At 41.3% G+C, this 20493-nt stretch overlaps 1 protein-coding gene across 2 annotated transcripts in view; it reads left to right on the top strand.

Moving 5' to 3' along the window:
- LOC101172231 (ryanodine receptor 2) overlaps nucleotides 1-20493 on the top strand; it is a 310508-nt gene that overhangs the window by 176083 nt on the left and 113932 nt on the right. For both annotated transcript variants that reach the window (XM_023949560.1, XM_023949561.1), the window contains exons 67-79: nucleotides 8831-8891; nucleotides 9206-9444; nucleotides 9522-9603; nucleotides 9795-9925; nucleotides 15026-15153; nucleotides 17380-17572; nucleotides 18333-18415; nucleotides 18671-18828; nucleotides 18909-18996; nucleotides 19151-19243; nucleotides 19346-19516; nucleotides 19616-19675; nucleotides 19751-19885. In XM_023949560.1, the coding sequence (XP_023805328.1) occupies nucleotides 8831-8891; nucleotides 9206-9444; nucleotides 9522-9603; nucleotides 9795-9925; nucleotides 15026-15153; nucleotides 17380-17572; nucleotides 18333-18415; nucleotides 18671-18828; nucleotides 18909-18996; nucleotides 19151-19243; nucleotides 19346-19516; nucleotides 19616-19675; nucleotides 19751-19885 (1622 nt within the window). The remainder of the gene's footprint in view (nucleotides 1-8830; nucleotides 8892-9205; nucleotides 9445-9521; nucleotides 9604-9794; nucleotides 9926-15025; nucleotides 15154-17379; nucleotides 17573-18332; nucleotides 18416-18670; nucleotides 18829-18908; nucleotides 18997-19150; nucleotides 19244-19345; nucleotides 19517-19615; nucleotides 19676-19750; nucleotides 19886-20493) is intronic.

Below are 20493 nucleotides of genomic sequence, written 5' to 3'. Positions count from 1 at the left end.
TTTGTTGTCGGAAGTGAAATATTATTATCTAAATTACATAAAAGTTTGTATATTTTGGAGAGAGTTTTATTCATTGAGAAATTGATCAGAGTGGTAACTACATCTGGTAGCTTTAAATCGTTGTCTCTGTATTTAAACTTTTTAGTAATAATTGATTTAAGTTGCTGATATTCCAAGTTATTTATTCCATGTTTGTCTTGAAGTTCCTGGGGAGTTATGAATCTTCTATCAATAATTATGTGCTCTAGTTGTTTTATGCCCCCTGCTTGCCAAGCTGGGAAGTGGATAATTTTTTTGTTTATGAGGATGTCTGGGTTGTTCCAGATGGGTGTCATTTTGCACGGTTGAATTGATGATTTTGATATTTTAAGAAATTCCCACCAGGCTGTTAAAGTGGCATTTATGTTAATACTTTTGAAACAATCCTGTTTTTTAACTGTTTGGCTAATAAATGGAAGATCTGATAGGTTGATCTTTCCACATAACGCCTGTTCCAAGTCTAACCATGAGTTGGTTTCTGGATTATTTTTTAACCATTTTAAGATGTTTTGTAATCTATTTGCAAGAAAGTAATTGTGGAAGTTAGGTAATTCTAATCCTCCACAGCTTTTTGCAGATTTTAAAGTTTTTAGACTAATTCTTGCAGGTTTATTGTTCGATAAAAAGCTTGATATGGATGAGTCTAATGTTTTGAACCATTTTAATGGCGGTTGTGTGGGAATCATTGAGAAGAGATAATTAACTTTGGGTACGATTTTCATTTTTACTGTGGCTACCTTGCCCATAAGGGACAGAGGCAGGTTGGTCCACCGTGTTAGATCGTCCTGTATGTTTTTCAGTAATGGGGTGTAGTTTAGCTGCACCAGATCTGATAGTTTGGGGGAAAAATTGATACCTAGATATTTGATATTTCCTGATTTAACTGGTATTGTGAGTCTTTGCTCCGCATTATTGTTCAGTGGTAATAAAACAGACTTATTCCAATTAATGGAATAGTCTGATATAGAGGAGAATTCATTAATGATTGTTGCCGTTTCATTTACAGAATGTAAATTACTTAAAAACAGTAATATGTCATCTGCATAGAGACAAATTTTTTGATGGCTGTGTTTGGTTTTAATTCCTTTAATGCTCTCATTCTGTCTTATTGCTGCAGCTAGAGGCTCAATAAATATAGCAAAAAGAGAAGGAGAGAGTGGGCAACCCTGTCTGGTTCCTCTTCCAAGAAGAAACCTGTTGGAAGTCTGTTTATTTGTTCTAACTGATGCATTGGGGTTGTGGTATAATATTTTGATCCAATTGATGAATGATTCTCCAAACCCAAACTTATGGAGGGCAGCAATAAGGAACTTCCAATTTACTCTATCAAAGGCTTTTTCAGCATCCAGTGATAGTATAGTCATTTCCTGGTTTTTGATGGTGGCAAAGTCTATTATGTTAACGAGTCTGCGGACATTGTCATCCGAGTGTCTGCCTTTGATGAATCCAGTTTGATCAAAGTCAATTATGTGAGGAGTGACTTTTTCTATTCTCTGTGCTAGTGCTTTGCAGATAATTTTTACATCTGCATTAATTAAAGAAATGGGGCGATAGCTTGAAGGACTAGTGGGGTCTTTGTCTGGTTTTAGAAGAAGGATAATGTTGGCAGAGTTCATGTTAGGTGGTAGAGATTGGCTTTCATTGATAAATTTTACCGTTTTATAAAATGTTGGTGCCAGTTGTTCCCAGAATTCCTTATTAAACTCTGCAGGAAAGCCGTCAGGCCCTGGTGCTTTACCATTAGGCATAAGTAACAGAGCTTCATGAAGCTCAGACAACGAGAGCGGAGAGTCTAAATTTGTGATTTGATCTTCATTTAACCTGGTCAGGTTTACATTGTTGAGAAATGACTTGATGCTTTGTTCTGATGGATTGATCTGTGGAGTGTATAAGTTTTGATAAAAGTCTTTAAACGCATTATTAATTTTTACCGGGTCATGGGTGACATTCCCTGTTTGGTCCATAATAGAAGTGATTGTTGATTTTTCTTTATTAATTTTAAGCTGATTAGCTAGAAATTTGCCAGATTTATTTGAGTTTTCACATCTTTCCAGTCGAAGCCTTTGTATCTGGAATTGTGTTTGTTTATTGATGATGTCATTTAACTGCAGCTTTAAATTTTTCAGGTCGCCCAGTATGTGTTCCTGTGCAGAAGCAGCATAAGCAGTCTCCAGGGTTTTGATTTTATTTCCTAGTTCTAAAAAATCTGCTTTCTCTTTGCGTTTTTTATGCGTTGAATAAGAGATGATTTTCCCTCTCATGACTGCTTTTGCTGTTTCCCAAAGAACACTTGGGGATATTTCAGAAGTATTGTTGAATTCTAAGAAGGTTGCCCACTCTTTTTTAAAGAATTCAATAAATTCCTGGTCTTTTAACAGAGATGTATTAAACCTCCAGGTTGAACCCGATGGTGTGGGTACTTCCTTTGAAATAGTAACAGAAACTGGTGCATGGTCACTGATAATAATTGGATGAATGTTGGAACTTTTAATTTCTTTCAAAAGGGAGTTACTGACTAATAAATAATCTAAACGAGAGTTTGAATGGTGAACTGGAGAAAAAAAGGTGAACCCCTTAGCGTTTGGATGACATGAGCGCCAAGCGTCGCAGAGACCCAGATCATTCATGTACTGCTGTAGGATACATGCAGAGCGCCATGTACGCTGGTTTGCTGCCGTGCTGAGTCTGTCAAGTTCAGGGTCCAAAACAAGGTTGAAGTCTCCTCCTATAATGATTGTGGAGTCAGAGTGAACTGAGAGTGAGGTGAAGAATCTGTGAAAGAAGGAAGAGTCGTCAACATTAGGGCCGTAAACACTCGCTATACAAAAGTCCTTATTCTGAATGGATATATTAATGATTACAAATCTGCCTTCTGGGTCAGTAACTCTATCCTTATGAATAAATGTAACATTTTTATTAATCAAAACTGCAACCCCTCTTTGTTTGGAGTTGAAACCGGCAGAATACATAACTGGATACTGGGAACAGCACAGGAGATGACCAGCTGATAAAGATAAATGGATTTCCTGCAGTAAAGCTATATCTGCTTTAAGATCATCCAGGTGATTTAACACTTTCAATCACTTTGGCCCAGAACCAAGTCCACGCACATTCCAGCTAACGATGTTAAGACTGTTCATAGCTGTTCTAACCGGGAGAGTGCAAGGCTAAATAGTGCGTGTGCCCGTCTGTGTGCGCGTGCCCGCTGTGCTACACTGACAAGCGCTGTGCGTTGTGGGTGAACGTGTCTTGGCTGTGAGCTGCATGTTGCGAGCGTCCTGTGAACGTGTGTGTGCGGGATCGCGTGTGCATGCTCTTATGCGCGCTAGTATGCGCGCGCGCCCGTTCCGTGCATAAATAAATGCTCACCGTGGTTGCGTTGACTTTACCTGATTCACATATGAGGACATGGGAAGGGGGGGGGACAAGAGAAAAGAGAGAGGAAAAGAGAAAGAACAAAAAACAAAAACAACGAAACAACAACAGAAACATGAATGTGAGAGAAAGAAAAGACAGTTTTCCTGAGAGGTGTGGATTATTGATGATCCGATTATTTCCTATTCAATTAAATAAGTTTGCGGGTTTCTTCTGGGCAGCGCAGATGTCAGTGCGCCTCTGAAAGCCTTCAGCACAGCCAGGGTGTTACCTCTGGGTCCCGGAACAGCTTGCCGTTCACAAAAAGTTTATCAACGGCAACCACCGCACGGGCTCCAGCAGACAGGTGCTTCCTCCTCAGCGGGAAGAGGATTTTCTGCCGGCGGAGGATCTCGCCTGGAAACTGATCATTCACGCTATAATGTGTGCCTTTCAGCTCTCGTCCTCTGCTTTTTACCAGCTCCTTTTGTTTATAATGTTCAATTTTAGCAACAATAGGACGGGGACGCTGATTGTCCGGCCTTTTTCCTCCGAGCCGGTGAACCCTGGGGAAGGAGATCTTCTGGACTTCTTCCTTGGGGAGCTTCAGATGGACCTCTACAGTAGCGGTTTTAGGCACGGGCCATACGGGCGATCGCCCTGGGCGGAAAAATGACGGAGGGGCGGCGCCAGCGGCTCTATGCACCACTATTGGTTTACTCATATCACAGAGTTTGTAACAGCCTGAAACCTGGCGGCGCCCCCGCCCCGCAGCTGCGCTCCCTCCTGTCTTTGAGAAGTAGACGCAAATGTGTGTGAGAAGGAGAAGGGAGGGGGCGCGGGGTGAAGAAGGAGAAGGGAGGGGGCGCGGGGTGAAGGGTGCAGGCTGAGAGGTGAGCACGGAGCACAAAACGCATGCGCAAACCTGGCTGGATCTTCTTCCAGGGGGGCAACGGTCGCGGGCCGCGGCTCAGTGCTTGATGAAAAAATAAAAATAAAAATTGCGCCGCCATGTAGCGAATTGGCGCCCCTGGGTGCAGCTGCACGCGCTCCTGCTGGAAATGTTTGACGAACGGGGGGCTGCGGGTATAAAAAAGGTATAAAAAAAATCATGCTTTTTTGGTTATTTTTGTGTGAAATGCGCAAATAAAAAATGGGAAAACAAAAAAAATTCTTCACTTAGATGACAGTTGGTTTAGTCGACAGACTTGATACTTATGTCAGGACATTTATGCTAAATGCAGAAACATCTGAAATATGGAGAAAAAAGGTCAAAGCTGGTGCCCAATTTAGAAAGAAAAGAGAAGAAGAGGAGAAAAGAGACAAAGAAAAGGTTATTATCGCATAGCTAGATGCACGTTTTCTAAATTCGAATGCTACCTGCCCTACAACAACAACAACGTTGCAGAGGAAAAATCTCTTGTTTGGTCTATCATGACCAAAACTGAAGTAGGCCCAAATATTGCAAATAACGCCATTTTTAAGATATTTATTCTTAAATGTTTGTTCTGCCTTAACTTGTAACATTAGTTATGATTCGTGTGTCTGTCTGCTCTGCTGTAACACAAAGTTTTTGTTGTGTTTTATTGTTGTATATTAGTTCATAATGTTAAATAAGCTGTGATGGTAGCATGCTGCTGCTGCTGCTGATGCTGCTGCTGTTAGCTTTTCAAAACTCCAGTTGATCAAGTCATACCTGAGATCACCAATGTCTCAGGAGCAACTCACTAACCTGCTGTTGTTAGTATCAATCATTCAGGGGGGGAGCAGATTTCATATGATGACGTTATTGACAAGCTTGCATCAGGAAGGCCACAAAGGTTAGGTTTTAGCTAGTGTTTTCTTTTCTTAGTGCTGCAGTAACATTTATTCTAGTGTATTATTAGTGTGATTTGTAGTTTATAATATTTATTTCAGATTATTTGTGTTTGATTAAATATTTCCTAACTGTATTTTCAGTTACAATAAATGGACAAAGTGACTCTATTGGGGGGGGGGGCGCCAGAGGAGGGTCTCGCCCGGGGAGTAATTCAGGGTAGAACCGCCACTGGACCTCTATGAAGGACTTAACAATGTTCTCCGGGTCTTCCCCTGCCTCTTCTGGAATCCCTGCGATCACAAGATTGTCCCTCATGCTCCTCGCCTGAAGATCCAGGAGGGTTTCTTTGATGGATCGGTTTTCCTCAGAAAGACGGGCGGTGTCCCAGGGTCTTCACGGTCTCTCTGAGGGCCTGGTTCTCCGCTGCGAGCTCCTGCACCTGCTGTTGGCTGAACTCCAGAGACTCTCGCAGACCTTGGAATTCCTTATGGAGGATCTCCAGCAGATTTAAACGGCAATCAAGGCTGGAGAGCTTTTTATCAATTGAATCCAGGATATCACTCATGTTGCTGCCTGGGGAGGAGGCAGCCCCCGGGGAGTCTTCGGGGCGGCCTCGTTTGGTGGACGGAGTGGCGGTGTTGGATTTCCTCATGAGGCTGGTATTGAAACACTCGTCGATGTAATTCTCCAGATCCTCCAGGTCATCCAGGCTGGCAAATGGTTGACAAACTTTTTCAGATTTTTATTTTTTAACTTTCTGGATTATTTAAATATGGCGGTGTAATGAAATAAATCAAAAATGTTTGTTCACAACTTACGCGCCGCCAAGTAAACTCACCACACTCCTCTCGTTGGCTCTCGCAATACTACAGCATCACGTATCCTACAGCCACTACAGCATCCCAGCCACTACAGCATCCTCTCTGTTCCCTCTCTGTGTTAATACAAAATGATTGAGATACTTGCTGACACATTTGAACGTTTATCAGAAGAGTTATTGAAGCAGGAACTCCGAACCTGTGAAGATCTAATTTAACCGAACTGCAGCTGCTTGATTCCTGTGTTCCTCCGCGTAGCTGATAGCTTGCAGTTTAAACTGTGCCTCATAATCGTGTTTCTTTGCATTTCCAGGGTTTTCAAAGCAAAGTTTTTCTGCATTATGCACATATCTGCACCTTTGTACTATGGGGGGGGGTCTTCTTTCACGTCCTCTCCTCTCTCCGTATCGTTCTCATGCTGTCCTGTCCTAGATTATCTTTACCAAAGTCACGCAACAACACATTAGGGCCCCTCTGTACATTTAGGAGAAAATGTAAGACTTTCACCTTATGGTCGTGAAAGTACTGTGCATGGAAAATATGATAAAAGGCAGAGAGCTGCATGCAGCTCAAGACCCGCCCGATCATTCTGTCACTTCATTAAAAGGATAAAGAAAATGGTAATTGACATTTCAGTTTCAAAATGTTCTCTAATAAATGTCTAGCAAAATTCAATTAGAAATATCTAATTTGAAAATTAAAACGGAGTAACAGAAATGCTTTTTCATTTTCACAATGTAACTGCATTAAGTGAATCAAAAATAAAATAAAAAATCAACCCTGTATAATGCCTTTTTATGTTCTACCTAAACACTGCTCATATGTTGACATATAGTGATAATGCAAAGAGGGTATTGCATTTTAGTTTTCACATCCACCATGCAAAAAGTGTATTATTTTGGAGGATTGCTTTTCCTTTTTAATTTTGAGTCAACAAATGCAGCTTCATTTTTAAAATGAAAAAGCATTTCTGTAAATCCATTTTAATTGTCAAATTAGATATTTCTAATTGAATTTTGCTACACATTTACTAAAGAACATTTTGAAAATGAAATGTTTTGATTGATTTGAAATGGTTTATTTCAAGCAATCAAATAGAAGTTATACACAAAAGCAATATAAACATCAGTTATACATTCATACGGTAACTAATCAAACTTAGGATAATTAGACATATTTAATAAATATTGCTTGAAAGGGAGTGGAAGGAAGCGAACTTATATAATTCCACCCCGTTATACTATGTCAAATACCATTTTCTTTATCATTTTAATTAAGTGACAGATTGAGTGGTGTTGAAGAAGAAAAAGGAAAAGCAGTCTTAGGGATTACTTTTTCTTTTTAATTTTGAGTCAACAAACTCAGCTTCATTTTGAAAATGAAATTATTGACTTTTATTTTAAATTATGCCACAGAAAATGCTTCCATAAAATGCGACAATGTGTTCAAATAATAATCAATGATTATTACACATCGGTTACCGTTACTGTTTACTGAAATCATGAATGAATGTTTTCTAAAGATAATCAATCATTAACATGCACTTGATTTTGTAGCTTGAAAAGAATATATCTGGTCAGAACCTGATTATGAAAACTATCTAAAACTATTAAAGGAATTAGGAATTAGTAGGGGTTGGATTGTATAAACTTGCTTCTTCCTACTCTTTTTCAAGCAATAAATCAAGTTCAACATAACTTTAGTTAATGATCAATATATTTAATGAAGTAAATGTAACCTAACTGTGTCATTGTTTTGCATTTGTGTCATAGAAACCTGCGTAGCAAGACTTTTGAATGTGTAAGCCCAAAATACACATTTACATATGCTTTTCGTTGGAAATGAATGCGGGTTAAGGCTTCTATGAGCTCACTGCCATCAGGTCATACCAAAGACTCTTAAAAATGGGATCCAATACCTCCCTGCTTGACACTCAGCATAAGAGGTTGGAGTGCTTGGTTAACCACCGAATGGCTCTTGAGTGCTGCTGTGATTGCAGTTCACTGCTCCCCCAAGGGGTGAGTTATAATCTGAACACATAAACTCTCGAGATGGTCTGTTGTTGGTGGAACCCCTTTGATAAATTCAGATGAATGGAGGCAGCAGGTGGGCTTGTGGGTTATGGGAGTGGGGTGTCACTCCATTTAAACCATCAGAGCCTATCAAACTGGTGACTGCCAAAAAAAAAAAAAAACAGTCTTCACGCTTCTATAAAAATTTCATACACATCAGGGAAAGTTGAGTAGATTATGAACAGACATCCATCAACTCTTGTGAACTGGGATACAGTGGGACCTGTTTGGTTCTTTTGTACCAAACTTCCAGGTAACTTTGGCTGACTAACCCACCCCATAGAATGATACAATCACTTTCAAATACATATTTGCAGCATACAATAAGTACGAAAGAATCAGCTCTGGTTATACCTTTATCAGTGAATATATGCACCACATTTATCATCTTCTCCTGGGGAAAGTGTTCCACCTCTGCAAACTAAAAATGCTGCTGTTAAAGACAGACATATAAAACAAACCGAACATTTTAAATATAAATAGCAATATTTTTATTGTTTTACTATTTTCTTTCCCCAGTATCTGTCATCATTATGACGCTTCACCCGAGATATTTTAATATGATCTAAAAGTTTACAGTTGTACTTAAAAAGGCATAAAAATGGTCAGAAATATCATTTTGATTCCAAATATTCCAGTTCTTTTAGCAGAGCAACAGAAGCCTTGGTTTCAGAGGCCCGAACATTTTAGTTTTGATGAGTTTTAAGTCACTTTTTTATTCTCTCCAGGGAACAATGCAACATCCATTGTCAACTGCCTGCAGATCCTGGGACAAAGCCTTGATGCCAGGTATGGTCTTATATTTAACCCAGACAGTTTTCAGGAGGCAGATACAGACAAGTAGAATATTTCCCCCCAGAAAGAATCTTGTTTAGTTGTATATATTTTTAAAATGAGCTATAAAACAATGCAGTTTTTCCAAAGAAGCTTTAAAAAAAGCAATACATGTTATCAGGAAAATACTTGATAAGTAAAGCTGGAAGTTTCTGAAGGTATTTTAACCTGTCTGTTGCTTCTGCTCTTTTTTTAATCCTGTATCAGAACAGTTTTTCCGCTGTAACTTGACTTATCTTTGTTGAGATACTAACAAGAGTCTCCACCAGGACGGTGATGAAGACTGGTCTTGAGTTGGTGAAAGCGGCTTTGCGGTCGTTCTTCACCAGTGTGGCTGAGGACTTGGAGAAGACCCAGGAGAACCTGAAACTGGGTCAGTTCACTCACAATAGAGAGCAGCCACGGGGCGTCACCCAGATCATCAACTACACCATTTTTGCCTTGTTGCCTGTGCTCTCCTCACTTTTTGAGCACATTGGACAGAACATGTTCGGAGAAGACCTCATGTGTGAGTTGGGGGGAGGAGTTGTTGTGCCTATGTAAGGTAAAGTTGGGTTTCTGACTTCTGCCTTTGCGTTGCTGCAGTGGATGATATCCAGGTCTCCTGCTACAGAATCCTGAACAGCCTCTACTTCCTGGGAACCAACAAAAGCATCTTTGTGGAGAGGTACCTTCAACCCATATAGTCTCTGATGCCTCACAGCTTCACACCTGTCAACGTTCTTATCTCACCGCCGTTTTCAGTGGCTTTCCACCACATTTCCCTCCTGAGTTCAAAATATCACTGTTTTAACTTCTAACCTTATTTTTTTCTTTGAAAATAAACCAAGAGTTTTTTTTGTCCTGTCTCCTCTCCAGGCAGCGACCAGCATTAGGGAAGTGCCTGGCTGCCTTCTCAGCAGCTTTCCCCGTCGCTTTCTTGGAGCCTCACATTAACAAGTTCAACAGCTTTTCCGTCTACAACAGCAAAGGCAGCAGTGACAGAGCAGGTCTGAGTCTTGAGGAAAATGAGAAAACTCCAAATGAATGCTAAGAATCAAAGGCTTCCTCAGTTCTAACTGTACCAGCCGGCCATGCTTTGGCCAGTATCCGGTTCGACTGTCTGGTATGGAAAGGTGAGCCCTGACTTGGCTTCCACTTGAAGCCAAGTCAGGGCACACCTGACTTGAAGCCAAGTCAGGTGTTTTGGCCATTGGGCAGCAGCTGCATCCCCTGAGTGACCTAGACATGGTTCCCAAGGTAATCTGAGTCAGCCTCCAGCTACTCGCTGGAGCAGCTGAACACAGATGGAGTCACACATTCTGCCTCTACCGTTTTCTTCTTGACTTTTCAGAAAATTCATGAGCTTTTATCCAGATATTAGTAACTATGAAAGAATTAGTGTCTGTCCCACTAGTGTCTGTAATAGGTGATGAAGAGGTGGGACAGAACAGATTAGTCATAAACTTAGAGGAATCCCAGCAATGCAGCTGTGCCTTATTGTGCTCCTCAGGGACTATAGTTGTTTAGCTGTCATCTGGGATGTGTCTGCCACACTCATGCTGTAGTGAAGCGGTCTCAAAAGCATACAGGTGATTCTGAAAACCACCATCTCTGTTCAGAGAAAAAAGAACAGCCGCAGAGTTCCTCAGAATCATGAAACACACTAAGTTCATCCTCATTACACAAAAGCATGGCATGACATATTCAAATCATAGCCTTTTGTAATGAATTCTAGTTTAGATTGAAATGGTGAAATAACAACGAACAGCTGAAAGTGTCTGAAAATAATGTTGATTGAACCTTATTTAACCTTGTTTATTCTCCACCTGAAAATTAAGTCAGTAGTTGTTACTCAGACAAAGTCACTAAACCAGATAACCAGTGTTTCTCAAGGATCTAAAAGCTCACAGAGGCCATAACATTTACATTTAATTCCAATTTAGGTGTCAATATGCCCTTATTACACCAGAAATTGTTTTTCCCCCCTCCATATTTTCATCCGAGTAAAAGTTGTGTGTGAGAAGACGGATGGCACACAGTCTGCTGACAGAAGTCTGGAAGTCTTCCTCGGGCTTAAAGAGTCCTGAAACTGATTAAACCACCATTATTTAGCTGTTAAAACTGAGCAAGTCTTTCACCTAGAAAGCCTGTGGTTCTGTTGAAGCTCAGGATCAGTGGACCTGGGACCTCATTTCTAATCTGTGTGGATTTCATACATTTAAATCCAAAAGTTCACACACTCTTGGGGTGGAGGGGTCAGTCATATTTGCAAAATTTTATGGAAACACAGTTTACACTACAAGATATTGTGGAAAGAGAAACACTAGCCATTTGATCTTATCTACTTTTTTTGGATCACAATATAGGACAAAACGATTTAAATTTCTTTCATTTTTTGACCCATTCTGTCCACCTGTTCTGTCCACCAGCTGAGCAAACAAATGAAAGCTGAAGGTCTCTTGTGTTGGATAGATTTTACTGCTACAATAGGGGATTAGGAATCTTCTGACACACAAGGTGTATATTTGTACAAACCCCTTTTGTATTTAAGGCTAAAATTTATATCTACTGATTATGTTTATATACCTTTTGCGGCCACAATAGCCTTATGGGAGGAGTGTGGGTTCCATCTCGCATAGGTAAGAAATAAATTTTGGCTTCTTAAACAAAAGTGTTTTTATTCAGAAGGCTAAGTTTCAGTTTGCGGTTTCAAAAAACCTTTTCCTCCTTCATTGTTTTCAAAAGAATTCCCAAGTAGCTAACGCTACGGATGAGCCCAGACTGTAAGGGAGGAGTCAAGATCTGTCTGAGTTGAGTCTAGTTAATACAAATATGAAATTAAAAACCTTTTTTATGATATGATATGCTATGAAATGTATAAATTCAACATAATTAAGGACATTGGAGGATAATTAAAGAAGGAAATGAGGGGGAATCATAAAGCATAAATCATAAAGTTGCTGGAAGTTTATCATCATTACTGTCAGTTGTGGATGTTAGTCAAAAGGGGCGGGGCCTGTCCACACACACTAAGATGTAACAAACATATCTGTTGTCTCCAAAAATCTTCACATGCGGTCATGTCATCATGAACACAATACAACTACAGCCCACACGCACATACTTATGCATACAAACACACACATGTAAAGCACACTTTTCCTCCATTCCTCAGGCATCTTTTCAACACCTAAAATCCTGTTGAACAGCCCAGTCAAAAACTCTACTGCCATCTCTCCTAGACATTTCCATAACCTCATAGAAATATCATCAGGACCAAGTGCCTCTCCACTCTTCATCCTCTCCAATGCCCCCTCACTTAACCCTTACTAGTCTATGTTACTTCCTGCTCCACAACAGTCACCTCCTGTGTTTTTTGTTCTCTCTAATTTACTTCATTCATCAGCTCTTGAAAGTATTCTTTCCATCTTTCCATTACACTACTAACAACTGTCAAATCATTCCATCCCTATCCTTAATCACCCTAACCTGCTGCATGTCATTCCCATCTAGGTCTCTCTGCCTTGATGGGTCAGTCTCTTTCTCTATACTAGCCAACCTAGCATACAATTCATCATAAGCTCCTTGTTTGGCCTTTGACACCTCAACTTTCACCTTACCCTGCATCTCCCTGTACTCCTGTGTACTCTCCTCATTCCTCTCAGTTTCCTGCTTCTTAGGTAGCATCTTATTCTGTATACACTCATGCACCTCCTCAGTCCTTTCTTTCCTGATGACAAACCAAGTACACCCCTACCTGCCTCCCTGATCACATTAACTGTATTTTTCCAGTAAGCTGGGGGTATTTTGTGACCACCCAGAGCCTGTTTCAACTGCTATTTAAAAGTCATGCAACATTCTCACGTTGTACAGATTCCAGCAGTGTGTCCTCTTCTCTGCCTTTGCCCTTTCTTTCTTCATCTTCTACCTCATCAGAGTCATCCTACACACCACCATCCTATGCTGTCTGGAAACACTCTCACCTACCACTATTTTGCTGTCACTGATCTTCAGATTACACCGTCTACAAAAGATGGAGTCTATCTGTGTGCTTCTACCTCCACTCTTTTAGGTCATCCTATGTTCCTGCCTTTTCTCAAAGAATGTATCTGTTACAGCCATTTCCATCTTTTTGTGCTAAATCAACCACCATTTGTCCAATGTTCCTCTCCTGGATACCAAACTTGTCCATTGCCTCCTCATCACTCATGTTTACTGCACCAATATGTCCATCTAAATCCACACTAACGAGAACTCTCTTACTTCTATGGATCCTAATCATCACTACATCAAGATACAAACAGAATTTCTCCTTCACCTCCACTTCACATCCTACCTGTGCTGCATACCAACTTATAACAGTAGTTAGTATGCAGCACAGGTAGGATGTGAAGTGGATACCAACTAATAACAGTAATCATCACACATTCAATTTCTATCTTCAGACTCATAACTCTATCTGACAATCTTTTTACCTCCACAACATTCCTAATAAACTCCTCTTTAAAGATAACTCCTACTCAATTTCTCTTCCCATCTCTACTATGACAAAACAACTTGAACTCTGTTCCTCAGCTTCTGGCTTTGCTACCTTTCCACCTGGTCTCCTGGACACACAGTATGTCTACCTTCCACCACTGCATCATGTCAACTATGTCTACATTTTCATAGTTCCAACAATCAAATTCCCTACTCTCATGACCTTACTCTTCTCTCTCTTCTTACAAATGCACCTTCCTCCTCCCCTTCTTTGACCAACAGCAGTCCAATTTCCACCGGCACGCTTCAGTGAACAGCATTGATGGCGGTCATTGTTACCCAGGCCAGGACCGATCTGGTATGGGTGTCAAAGGTCTTGTTTGTTTTTTTGGTTTGGCAAAGATTTTACATTGGATGCCCTTCCCGAAGCAACCCTCTGTATTTATCCAGGCTCGGAACTCACACAATGAGACCCTGCCCCCCTCGTGGCTACATTTCACAATACAACTACATCTAACATGCACATACTTACAGTACAGACCAAAAGTTTGGACAGACCTTCCCATTCATTTGAAAGAATAGGTGTGTCCAAACCTGTCCAAACCCACGCATACTTTTTGTGCAAAGGCGAGGTAAAATCTTTTGCATAGGTGGACTTTTATGTTCTACTGTGGTGAATGATGTAATGTAAAAAGAGGGAGAGTGTCCGGTAAAGACAAAGACCCCTGCCAAAGCAGGAGTGGCAGACCCCCCCCCACCCCCACCCCCAATGCCAGTGTGGTTTAGCAGATAGAGGATGTCCGTTCGTTGGGTGCCCAGACCAGGGCCTGGAGGACCGCCACACGGGCCCCTAATGCCAAAGAGCAGGGGGGCACAGAGAGTGCAAACTATAGCCCAGCCAGAAGAATGGCACAGGGCCCCACCTCCGGAGAGCCCCCACCAACTCCAGACAAGCAGCCCCCCACCACCCAGGGGCCATGAGTATACCCCCACCACAACCCCAGGCACAAGCCAGGGCCCTCTAAGAGATATCTGCCCCACCCTCCAGGCAACCACCCACCACCTCTTGCGGGGCACCCCCAGGCTCAAATGTGATGTGATCCACAGCTCGTGGACTTGCCAGAGAACTCATGGATCACTCTCACTGCGTGGAGAGGGCCGCTGGGCCCAGGAAGCCAGCCCCCATGGGCCATGGCCACTACAGTACTTCTGATGGTCTGGTTTCCCCCCCCAGGAAATATGCTTTATACTTTATGTGTTTGGTGTGTGGATGTATGTGTGTGTTGGAATGTATTTTGTTGAGGGGTAAAGGGGTGAGCAAAATTTCTTTATTGATATTTAATAAAAGTATTATGATTGCAGTATTAATTAATAATAGTTTAATAGCTTTTAATATCTGTAAATCTGTGATGGTGTAATCTGTGATTAGTGTATCATGCTTAAACGTCAGGATGGACATAAGTGCAAATAAGTGCATCTTTTTCTGTTCTTTTTATCCACATACATATCAAGTTTGGTGCATAAAAATCTTTAGAAATGAGGCTCCAGGTCAGGAACACAAACTCAGATATGTTGTTACACATAACGTGCATCCAGCCTGTACTAACTTCTGTCCTTTTTCGTTTTAGCTTTAGGCCTCGTGGGGCCAGTGGGAGACATCTGTCCTTTAGTCCCGAACCTGCATAAGTCTTTGGAAGAGATTATGGAACTTGCAGAGTCTGGTGTGAAATACACACAGATGCCTCATGTCATGGAGGTGAACAGTTTATTCATTGACACCAATAGTCTCCAACCCTGGTTCTTGAGAGTTCATGCCCGGCTTGTTTGTCAGCCACCCTTACTTAGATTTCTTGTGAATAAGTCAGGTGCTTCTCACTATACCTTCATGTATCCCTCCAAGGGGAGATATGGAAAAAAGTGTCTTCCGATTTAGATGTTACTACCGCTTGATTGCGTCATCAATAGTCGGCAGTCATCTATGTTAGCATACAGCTGCCAGTGCTTGGAAAATTCACAACAACTTTGGTTTTATAACTTTAAAAAGTTATGCAAAAACAAAAACGCAATACTTGCATTTAAAGGTAAAAAACATCTGTGCTTCAGAGCACACCCACATGAAGAAATATGTTTCTCCTCCCTCCCGGTGGAGAGATTGCCAGCCTTAAGTTTCCATGGCTTTCTTTTAAAAAACACTGTCAGACACTGCTATAGTTTCAAATACTTTTGCAATTGGAGCAATAGGGAGAAGCTGCAGGGGTAGGGAAGCAATTCACATTCCCTCAAAAAGCACCTAAACCAGGGTATTCTGCAGCTATTTGGGCAGGGTTTGCTTAAAAACTTTCAGGACAAAGACCGCTGCAGGACCAGGGTTGGAGATCACAGTTTCTTAATAGTTGATGCTGGTTTAAAATGGCTTGGGTTCCTTGTCTCACTCAAATAACCTCATAGTTAAGGGGAAAATCCATTGTAAAAAACCACTAGTGGTGGAATCTGACTGAATTATTTAGATCTGTTATAGGTTTAACAGGAAAACCACTGGAGATGAAACCAAAGAACTGTGTAAAGGGCAATAGAAGAATCTCTCTAGGTTCAAATGAAGAATTGCAGGAGGTTTAACAAAAAAAGAAAATAAAATGCTCCAGATGCCACCAAAAAACTGTTAAAGAACCAATGATGCCACTAAAAAACCTTAATGCCTTGTTTATACTGCATTGGTCTGTGGTCGCATTGGTTGTCAGGCCTGAATCGCCCCAAATGTGTATGAAATATGACACAAGCTGATGACATCATCTACGATAGGAATTTATTGCCAGTAGTATAATTGTGTCCATATCGCCCCATTAATCCCATATTTATTTTGAGTGATTAGCATATGCGATGGTGGAGCAAACTCGATCTAGAAAATGTTGCCTTTTCAGCACTGCAGATGATGAAAACTTTATTGAAGAAGTTATGAAATACTGTAACCTCTATGATACTTCCATGCGGGAATACAGAGACGCAGAGAGAGCTGACAACAGTTGGAAAAAAATGACCATGTTGCTGGAAAGACAGCCAGTAACTTGAAAGCAAGATGGAAAAATCTGAAAGACGTTTTTGCCATGAAGAAGAAAATGTCAGGAAGAAGTGGTGATCCAGGAGGCCACAAGTCTGCATAGATGTATTACCAGTTGATGTCATTTCTGCAACACTTCATCAAGAAATGTCCAACTGAAAGCAATTTATATTCCTGTTTATATTCCAAATGTTTATGTCAAATTCCTCTGGGTAGAAGCAAAGTCTAACCCTTCCTATTTGGCATTATAATTCTGCTGAATAGCTCAGTTGGTTGGGTGTAGGAGTATCACGTGCAAAATCCAGCTAAAATCCAGTGTGGATCTTCAGGCAAGGTCCTTCGTGCTGCCTATCTGGGTCTCCCTCTATCTTGAAAATACAGGAATTGTGTCAGGAATAATTCTAAGTATACACAGCGGGAATAGAGACACAGTAACAAATACCAAACCACTGAAATGCTGGAGACAATCACGTCAAGCTTGAAAAAGCCACTCAGAAGGTCGGCGCAGTTTTAGCAGACAGATAGAGGTGAAACCGTTCAACCTTATTATAAACTAAACTGCACAATTGTGATAAGGACACAATATGATTGATGTGATGGCTGATCGATGAAGTATTAACTGGGCATTAGACACAGAACTTAAAGCAGCTTAAGTGTTGTAAAAGAAACCAAAGAAGCACTGCACTCTAGAGTGTTGGAAAGCTCTGCTGTTTCTTAAATGATCAATCCTGTGAACCAGACTGTTTATCTTCTGTTTGGTTTATTTTTTCCAATCATTTACTCCAACTGTAACTTTAGACATTACCAAAGTCCTCTTCCAGCTTTAGTCAGTGAAAGTCCTTCTGAACTTGGTACTGTATCATCTGCATTCATGTTCTTGTGTGAAACCTTACACTGACAGATCGGTGGTGTTCCTGTTGTCTGCAGGTGGTGCTGCCGATGCTGTGCAGCTATATGTCTCATTGGTGGGAGCACGGACCAGAAAACAACCCGGGGAAGGCAGACACTTGCTGTTCCTGTGTTACTTCTGAACACATGAACACTCTGCTGGGAAACATTCTAAAGATAATCTACAACAATTTGGGAATTGACGAAGGCGCCTGGATGAAGAGGCTGGCAGGTAAAGACACTCCTGTTGTGGGAGGTCAAAGGACCACCTCTATGGAGCTTTATGTGGAACCATGTATATTCCACCAAAACAAGGTCTTTCTGACCCAGATCGTATGAGCTGTGAGTATGATTTGAACTTAAGCTAAGAAGAGGAGAAGGTCATCATCTGAGCTGAAACAGAGTGCTGCTCTAATGCTACGTTCATATCAGGCATGTGACATGTGTTCAAGAATGCACCAAAAGCATTAGCGTTCACACTGGACTGATTCTACCCTATACTAGCTCATGTCCACCACAGTTGGACGAAGAGGTTTGGTGGGAAATGTTGAAGTGGTGCAAATCGTGTAAATATTGCTCCAGGTTTTTTCTTTCACAGCTCTATTAAGGTGTATGAAAGACTTGGTGTCACATAATTCCAGCTGGGCACAAAACCACAATTATTCAATTGTTGTTATTCAAAATTTTCAAATGGTTGGCACTTCCGTGAATTAAATGGTACGCCATCCATACGTCACCACCAAAGCAGAGTCCCTGATTGGTCAAAGTTCAACCTGGTTTTAACTTTTAATTTGCGTTTTGTACATAAAGCCCTGTTGTAGAAATGTATGTATGCATGTTTACATGGACTTTTCATTGAAAGTGGTCACTTGAACATGTGTTGTCAAACATAGCTTTAAACATATTTTTTGACCTTATGCTTCGTTATCTAGCAGTAGCTGGATCTTTGTTATTTAGGTGTGTACTGACTACATGTGTGTATCTGCTCTCAGTCTTCTCACAGCCCATCATTAGCAAAGCCAAACCTCAGCTGCTCCGGACCCACTTCCTACCTCTGATGGAAAAACTCAAGAAAGTGAGTTTTTCAATAATTTGGTGCTTAGGTGTCAGACAAAACAACTTGGTAAATTGGTATTAGACTAATCAGGATTGATCTATTTCTTATACCACAACTGTTGTCTTTTCTCCTGGGAATTGAAGAATGATAAAAGGAGATCAATCCGTCTGAGTGTTTCATGACTGAATATGATAAATCAACAGAAATAACATACGATGGAACTAAAACAACTCAGCTGAAACCCTTGGGGTCATGAACCTATTGTGTATGCAGAAAGCAGCAGTTGTGTTGATGGATGAGGAGCACAGCAGGGCTGAAGGGAGGGGCGAGATGTCCGAAAGAGAGCTGCTCATCATGGACCAGTTTACCGTTTTGGTCAGAGACCTGTATGCCTTCTACCCACTTCTCATCCGGTTTGTGGATTATAACAGGTATGAACACCCCTTTTCCTTCACCCATTCCTGCATGGGTGCAGACTGCATGCCATGTAAGGGTCTCATGCTTTCTGTAGGGCCCGGTGGTTGAAGGAGTCCAACCCGGATGCAGAAGAGCTGTTTGGAATGGTGGCAGAGGTCTTCATCTTTTGGGCCAAGTCTCATGTAAGTTTAGTCTCAGACCTGAACCTTCTTAAGTCCAGAAGAAACACAGACATATGATAGTTTGGGTTTGTTGGATCAGAGAGTTTAATGTTTTCAGAATGGTGGACTGATAAAGTCTAGAATGGTTGATTGTGAACATATTTTATTTCCACAGAACTTCAAAAGAGAAGAACAGAACTTTGTGGTCCAGAATGAAATCAACAACATGTCCTTCCTGATATCTGACACAAAGTGCAAGATGTCAAAGGTATGGCAGTAGGACACGAGTTTGATGAATATGGATGAGCAAACATTTTCCAAAGAAAATGGTTACTAAATATCTATATGTGTACATGTTTGTCTACCTCAGGGGATAGTTTCAGACCAGGAGAGGAAGAAGATGAAGAGGAAGGGAGACAGATACTCAATGCAGACGAGTCTGATTGTTGCCACCTTGAAGCGTCTGCTACCTGTGGGCCTGAACACCTGTGCTCCTGGAGAGCAGGACCTCATCTCGCTAGCTAAGAGCCGCTTCTCTCAGGTCAGTGAACCAGAGTTAGAACACACATAAACAAACTCATTTACTGGAGTATCTATGCACAAGCAAGTGGTGGAGCTGCTATTTTTGTTGCATCTTTAGAAAGACACAGAGGAAGAAGTCAGAGAAACCTTGAGGAACAATCTGCACCTGCAGGGGAAGGTGAGCGCTGCTTCAAGAATCTGGAAAAGTTGACACACTCATGTAATTTTTTTTAACAATGACATGTGCATGCAGCTGGAGGATCCAGCTATCCGCTGGCAAATGGCATTGTACAGGGACCTCCCCCACCACCAAGAACACACCTCTGACCCAGAAAAGACTGTGGAGAGAGTCCTGGTCATCGCTCATGTTCTCTTCCACCTGGATCAGGTGTGTCTACAGGAAGCTCCTGTCTTCATGCTCCTTCTGAAACAAGTTTATGACGCCTCCTGTTACGTCCCTGATCCTGGGTAACGGGCAAAAACAGGTAAAATTAAGACTTTAGAAATTGGGAGAGTTGACAATGGCAGGACAGCCTTTTATTAGGGTGACTGGTGGAGATAAAAACACAAATGAGGGACAAAACAGTGTCTAATTAACATAAATTCTCGGGATTTTCAGCAGTAAAATATTAACAGAAATACAACCCCCAAAACACAAAAACGGTAAGTTATCAAATGACAGCTAGAAAAAAAAAAGCTAAACAAGAACTAAACCACAGGATCAAATGAAACAGGTAAAACAAAAGGGATGAAAATCTACTAGATCATAAAAAGCACATGGCTTCAACGAGTTTCTAAGCCGGCGCAGACAGCAGGGGCAGGCTGAGAAACTGATTCCACCCAGGAATTCAGCCACCACTGGAGCAGCGGTGTCTGGGAGCTTTTTCCAGCCTAGTGACTGGTGGAGTAGGAAGCTCTCAATCAGCTCTGCAAACGGCATATTCAGCAGCAAAGGTGAATCGAGAAAATTCACACAGACACAAAGCGTAAATAAAA

This window comes from Oryzias latipes, chromosome 19 (assembly GCF_002234675.1).
Source record: "Oryzias latipes chromosome 19, ASM223467v1".
In the NCBI taxonomy this organism is placed as follows: domain Eukaryota; kingdom Metazoa; phylum Chordata; class Actinopteri; order Beloniformes; family Adrianichthyidae; genus Oryzias; species Oryzias latipes.
The sequence above is the reverse complement of the archived record's forward strand: the minus strand, read 5'-3'. Positions and strand labels throughout refer to the sequence as shown.